This window comes from Saccostrea cucullata, unplaced genomic scaffold, assembly GCF_032062105.1.
Source record: "Saccostrea cucullata isolate Sc308-1 unplaced genomic scaffold, CSIRO_AGI_Scuc_v1 ctg11088, whole genome shotgun sequence".
Lineage (NCBI taxonomy): Eukaryota > Metazoa > Mollusca > Bivalvia > Ostreida > Ostreidae > Saccostrea > Saccostrea cuccullata.
In genome coordinates this window covers 2081-9378 of record NW_026923354.1, presented here as the reverse complement: position 1 = coordinate 9378, position 7298 = coordinate 2081, and the positions used below count along the sequence as shown (strand labels likewise).

The window sequence follows — 7298 nt, the reverse complement described above, 5'->3', positions numbered from 1 at the left end:
GGGGCCAAAATGGCCGACCAAAGTGTTACATAGAAATATATAGGAAAATTCTAAAAATCTTCATCTCATGAACAGCCAAACCAAAATTGATCATATTTATATGGAAGCATCCTCAGGTATTGTAGATTCAAGTTCGTTCAAATCATGACCCCCGGGGTAGGGCGGGGCCACAATGGCCGACCAAAGTTCTAGATAGAAATATATCGGAAAATTCTTTAAAAATCTTCTTCTCAAGAATAGCTAAGCCATTATTGATCATATTTATATGGAAGCATCCTCAGGTTGTGTTATTCAATTTTGTTCAAATCATGACCCCCAGGGTAGGGTGGGACCAAAATGTCCGACCAAAGTGTTACATAGAAATATATAGGAAAATTCTAAAAATCTTCATCTCATGAACAGCCAAGCCATAATTGATCATATTTATATGGAAGCATCCTCCGGTATTGTAGATTCAAGTTTGTTCAAATCATGACCCCCAGGGTAGGGCGGGGCCACAATGGCCGACCAAAGTTTTACATAGAAATATATAGGAAAATTCTTTAAAAATCTTCTTCTCAAGAATAGCTAAGCCATTATTGATCATATTTATATGGAAGCATCCTCAGGTTGTGTTATTCAAGTTTGTTCAAATCATGACCCCCAGGGTAGGGCGGGGCCAAAATGGCCGACCAAAGGTTTACATAGAAATATATTGGAAAATTCTTTGAAAATCTTCTTCTCATGAACAGCCAAGCCATAATTGATCATATTTATATGGAAGCATTTTCAGGTAGTGTAGATTCAAGTTTGTTCAAATCATAACCCCCGGGGGTAGGGCGGAGCCACAATGGCCGACCAAAGTTTTACATTTCTAAGCCAAGCCATGAATGATCATATTTATAGGGAAGCATCCTCAGGTAGTGTAAATACATGTTTGTTCAAATCATGACCCTGGGGGGGGGGGGGGGGGTAGGGCGGGGCCACAATGGCCGACCAAAGGTGCTCAGGTGAGCGATGTAGCCCATGGGCGTCTTGTTCTATTTGTTATCAACTTTAACATTTGCCATAACTTTTGAAAAGATTGAGATAGAGACTTCCTATTTAAAATGCATATTCCACTAAATAAGCACTTTCAACTGACATCAAAGATAATGACTTTTTGACCTTGACTGTGACCTATATTCTAAAAATAGATTTTTCGAACTTTCGGTATAACTTTTGAACCATAGGAGATAGAGACTTTACATTTGGTTTGCTTACTTCACTAATTAAGTGCTTTCAAACCACACCGAGGTCAATGATCTTGTGACTTTGACTGTAACCTTTATGCTAAGAATAGCTTTTTTGAACTTTGTTGCCACCAGGGGCACAGTGTTTCACAAACACATCTTATTCTTTAGGGCAGTTCTAGTAATCTATGGCATATTATGAATGTTTTTTCAGATGGCAAAGAGAAAGAAAATGTCTACAAGACAGCGAATGCTACAAGACAAAATAAGAAAAAGAGAACAGAGGCAAAAGCCTGCAGGGACTTTGCAAGATGATGTTTCAGCTTTGACACCACAACAGTCTGCTGTTCTCTGCGGGACAGTAGATGGAGCTGATTCAGCTCCTCCCGGTAATTTTCCGGGGCTTGGTTCGATGGGGTTTCCACCTAAAGAGGAAAAACCCCTGGCCAGGGTGCAGGCCTCACCTCGAGTGAAAATGCATTCACCTGCCCCGAGGTTGTCACCTCCTCGGGGAAGTCGTCTGTTTGTCCATGACGAGGGCAAGGCACCGTCCACTGACTCCCCACCGTGGGTTTGTGCTCCACCGAGGGCACCTGGATCGGACATAGTGCATATGTCTGATCCAGCAGGACAGGCGCAGCTGGATACCTCCAGGATGGAGGAGACCAGTAGAATATCAAAAGATGAGGGAACTTTAACGAATACTAAACAGGAATCTAAACGAATATACAATGGAAACTTGAACGAAAAACCTGATATTATAGAAAGTATAAACAGAGAAACAGATATGTTGGAGACTGTAGATAGTATGTTGGATTTCAGATATGATAAAGAGATCATGGAAAATGTCAGAAAGTCAAATGATGAAACTGAAGATAAGGAAGAAATGAAGGAAACAAATGTAAGTAAGGATTTTAGAAAATGGAGTGAGGAAGGAAGTTGTGAAAGTTTGTACACTGTATCTGTCCAGGGCTCTTTCCATCAAGCTGATCCTATGTTTGGTGACACTGCAGGAACTCAATGTGTAGCAAATTGTTTATCAGGTTTAGCTTATCATGTTCTGAAAAGTGCAAATATCTGGCAAACATCTGATGTCAACAAAGTTTTAGTGAATGGCGATGAACTTTACACATACTTGCAGAACTGCTCTTCAATTACAAGTAGATATTTGTTAGTGGAAGAGTTACCACGGTATTTTGAATGTTTTAGCAACACATTTGACTTTACAGTGAAGGTCTCGGTACCAAGTTTAATCAGTCTATCAGAGGAGGAGCCATGTTATGAAGATTTTAATGCTTATCCTCTTTTTGAAGCTCTGCAGATAGCACTTACCGATACAAATGGGTGCTTTGTGTGTTTCGGAGGAAATACCCTTTTAATAGGGAAGACTAATGATGGGTTTTTCACATTTGATTCACATGCACGATGCCCTCGTGGATATCTTAGTGTTAGAGGAAAGAGTACAAGAATTTTATTGACGGATGTTCAGGATGTGTACCTGCATCTTAGAACACTGGCTGTTTCTATGGGTTTTTCAAATACTGTTGCAGTTGAATTAACTGGGGTGTTGTGTTCACTTAAGCATTTTGACACTGCAGAAGTGTATGAGGTTAAAGGATTTGAAAAACATTTGGAGGGATTGAAAGATTCTGGACAAGGTCTCTTGATATCAAATCAGTCAGAAGCTAAAGAAACAGGCTTGAAAGGTTCAGAGCAAGGTGGGTTATTGTCAGATCAGTCAGTAATATTACAGGGTAATGATGTAATCGTTATGGGTGAGGAATTCCAACAACATGATTTTATTCCTTTGTCTGTTGAGAAACAAAGGGAATTGTGCAAAAAGTTGGGAGTACCATATTGTGTTTCTGCACATGAATACCATGCAGGATCTGTGGAAGACATGGATAAACCCAGAAACTGTAAAGATATTGAGCAAGATGGAAATTGCTTTTTTAGGGCAGTATCATTCAGCCTAACAAACTCTCAGAACTATCATCAACATATTCGTGAGGCCGTTTGTCAACATCTCCTGAACCATGAAACAATGTTTCAACAGTTTATGAGGTCAGAGGGATCTATAAGGTCATACTTACTTCACTGTAAAATGTCTGAAATGGGAATATGGGCTACTGAGTTGGAGATTCTTGCTATGTCACATATGTTGAATGTAGACATTTATACTTATTCAGATATGAAATGGCTTCAGTTTAGTGTAAAAGGGCCGTACACTGAATCTTTTGAACAGAAGGAAGCTATTTATTTATTCCACAGACAGCAGAACCATTATGATGTTGTTTTAAGTGTTACAGCAAGGCTAAATGAAAACGAATGTGTCACCCAAAATTGCTCTCTTAAAAGAGAATATAATCTGCGCAGAAACAAAAAAGTTCGAATGAGAGAGGAACGAAAAAATCTTGAATTGAAAAAAACAGACTTGAAGGAAAATCGCAAAGATGCAGTAAGGAAAAGATACAAGGAAAATGAAAAGTATCGAAAGGAAATGTTGAAGCAGAAGAAAGATATGTACTCAAATTCAGACTTTAAGTTGAAAGCACAGATAAGGAACAGGGAACGATATCATTCTTCACATTCAGTGCAGATGGCAAGTAAAAGTAGAAGTAAAATGAAGTATTCTACAGACTTGAAACATAGAGAAGGAAAGAAAATAAAGAGTGTTGAGAAATATAAGTTGGATTCAGAGCACAGAGAAAAGGTGAAAGGAAAGAGTAGAGAAAAGTACAATAAAGACTTTGAACATCAGGAAAGTGTGAAGAAAGCAAGCATTGAAAAGTACAAAAAAGACTTTAAACACCAGCAAAGTGTGAAGAAAGCAAGCATAAAGAAGTACAAGACCGACTTGGAACATCAGAAGAATGTGAAGAAAGCAAGCATAAAGAAGTACAAGACCGACTTGGAACATCAGAAGAATGTGAAGAAAGCAAGCATCAAGAAGTACAAGACAGTCTTGGAACATCAGCAGAATGTGAAGAAAGCAAGCATCAAGAAGTACAAGACAGACTTGGAACATCAGCAGAATGTGAAGAAAGCAAGCATCGAGAAGTACAAGACAGACTTGGAGCATCAGCAAAGCGTAAAAAGAAGAAGCAGTGAAAAGTACAAAACCAATTTGGAGCATAAAATTATTGTAAAGCAGAGGATCTCAAAAAGATACAAACAAGATCAACTTTACAGAGTGAAAAGTAATGCTGCCTTCGTACGTAGATACAAGACAAATGAAACCTTTAGAACAAATGTGCAAGAAAGAACTAAAGGGAGGTATCATACTGAAAGAGAATATCAGTCTAAAGCGAAGGAAAATAGTAAGGCTAGTTATCAATCATCTGCTGAAGTTAGAAAGAGGAAAAAAGAGGAAGTTAGACAGAAAAGGAGACTGAATCAAATGAACGTGAAACAGGAAGAGGATATTGTCAGATTATTTAAGGAAAAGGCCAAGGAAGGTCCAAATTATGTTTGTACATGTTGCCACAGGCTTTTCTTTCAAAATCAGGTTCAAGCCTGTGAACATCAGATGTATCATAAAAGTGAATCAGCAAAAACTATCTCTGAGATTTGTTTGATTGATAAGTATTTGCATGAATGTTCTGAATCTTGCCCAGAATCGTGTACTAAATCATCATTATGGATTTGCTACACTTGTCATAGGAAAATTATGAGTGGCAAGGCTCCTGCAGAAGCTGCAGCCAACAGCATGATTCTGGAGGACATTCCATCTGAATTGACTAATTTGAACAGTTTGGAACAGCATTTAATTGCAATGCACATACCATTTATGAAGGTAATGGCTCTACCCCATGGTGGACAGAAAAATGTGCATGGGCCTGTTATTTGTGTACCTTCAGATATGAGAAAAACTGCCAGTTTACCAATGCAACAGAATGAGAACTTGTTATTGCGTGTCAAATTGAAAAGGAAGTTGAATTACAAGGGCTACTTTGAGTATCAGTTTGTAAATACAAGTCATGTAATGTCAGCTTTATCATACTTGAAAGAGAATAATCATTGGTATAAGGATTTGAAAATTGAATCATCTGTGGAAGAGGATGTAATGATTCATGAAGAAATGACGGAAGAAAAAGTTGAGACAAGAGATACTACAGAAATCTCAGAGGAAATGATTGCATTTGACACATGTTTACAGCCAGTAGATGTTGCCCAGGAAGTTTTAGATCATTATTTTGATGATGTATACAACATTGCACCAGGCGAAGGGAAAAACCCAATTCGAATGTTACAGGAACCTGGCAATGAAGCTAAAGCATTTCCATGTCATTTTCCAAGTGGTCGTTTCTCATGGAATGAAGAAAGGTCAGAAAAACTAACTCTTTCCAGGTATTTCAATAATAGGCTAATGAATGCAGATGACAGATTCGCAAAGGATACCAATTACATTTTCTTTAGCCAGTACATGTCCGAACTGAATCAAGTGATTGAAAAAACTCAAATTTCACTTAGGAAATCTTTATCAAAATGGACGAATGGGAAACCAGTGACAGTAAATATGCTACAAGATCCAAGTTCTCTCTCGGGCTTGCTGAGGAATGATGATGCAATAAGATTTATGCGGCCAATAAGAGGAACACCGGCTTATTGGGCAACAGCTCAGAAAGACCTGTTTGCTATGCTGCGGCAATTAGGAATCCCAACTTGGTTTTGCTCGTTCTCTGCAGCAGAGTACAGATGGAATGATGCTATCACAGCAATACTGCAACAACAGAACGATAACAGAAATCCTGCGGAAATGGAATGGTCGGAAAAGAATGAAATTCTAAGGTGCAATCCAGTCACTGTGGCTAGGATGTTTGAACACAGATTTCAAATATTTCATAAGGAAGTCATACTTTCTCCTGCAGAACCAATAGGGAAGGTAGTCGACTTTTTTCAAAGAGTTGAGTTCCAGCAGAGAGGATCTCCACACATGCATTGTTTATACTGGATTGAAAATGCACCAAATATTGAATCTGATGGCGAGGAAGTTGTATGCAACTTTATTGACAGATATGTTACATGTGCTGTACCATCTGAAAGTGATGATTCTGAATTGAGAAAAAGTGTTTTAGATGTACAACAACACAGCAAGAAACATTCAAAGTCTTGTAAAAAGAAGGGAACGGAATGTAGATTTAATTTCCCAAGGCCTCCATCTCAAATTTTCCTGCAGGGCGATTACAACAGCAAAAAATATTTTCCTTTTTAAATTTTACGCTATTCCTTCAAATTCATTTGGAAAAAGGAAAATTTTAAAAAATTCTTCCATTTTAAATAAAACCCAAACCCCCCCCTTTAAAAACCCAAAACTTTTTATGAAAAAAACGAAACCCTAAGTGCATATTTTTGTTTTTTCCCCCGGGTCTTAACCATGTCTCTTTTAAAACAAATAATTCAGCCTTTAACCTGGCATCATTTTGTATCTAAAAGGGCTGCAAGCTCTGTTGTTTGGAACTATTTTCTTCCCCAGGAAAGTAAAGTTTTTAAAATTCACAAAGTAACTTTGGCATTTCTTAATGTTTCTTTACTTCTGGTAGCATAAAATTTTTCTGTAATCGAGGGGATCCTGTATCAATAAATAACCGGCCTTTAAAGTAACCCTTGACAACACAAAAGTTTGGGCCTGGGAAAACTTTATCTAAATTTACCACAACTTTTTGTTGTCACCCTTGCACCTTATGAGCGTCATGCCCAAGAAACCGGATGGAAATTTTGTCTTATCGTTTTTCCTTTCCTTCATCTCTTCTTTACTCTTTCTATGAACACTAGTTTCCATTTCCTTGTCCTTGTCCTGACTTCTTCCCAACTTCCTTATTATCAAAAATTACTCCCAAGTTTTAAAAATTCTTCACTGTTTTCTTCAAAAAAACTGACAAATATGCCCCATTACTCCATTACGAGCCATCTTTCCCCATTGCATTTTTTTAGCATTACCCTTGCATGGACGGGCAATAAAAGACTTGGAAGGCCATCCTTTTGTTTGTTAGGGTTTTTTTCAAGTATCAGTTTCCCCATGTTTGTCCTTTTTTAATCTTGGCTCAATTTCCAATAAATCTTCACAAGATTCTTCAACATTGACAA

General features: G+C 37.9%; 1 protein-coding gene across 1 annotated transcript; it reads left to right on the top strand.

The window, feature by feature from the left end:
• Window positions 1-1425: 1425 nt before the first annotated feature.
• Window positions 1426-6346, top strand: LOC134263831 (uncharacterized; the record flags this gene model as incomplete). The annotated part of the gene is made up of 2 exons (XM_062746200.1): window positions 1426-3541; window positions 3644-6346. Coding segments are annotated over exons 1-2 (4819 nt in total), but the record flags the coding sequence as incomplete, so codon positions are not given.
• Window positions 6347-7298: the final 952 nt, after the last annotated feature.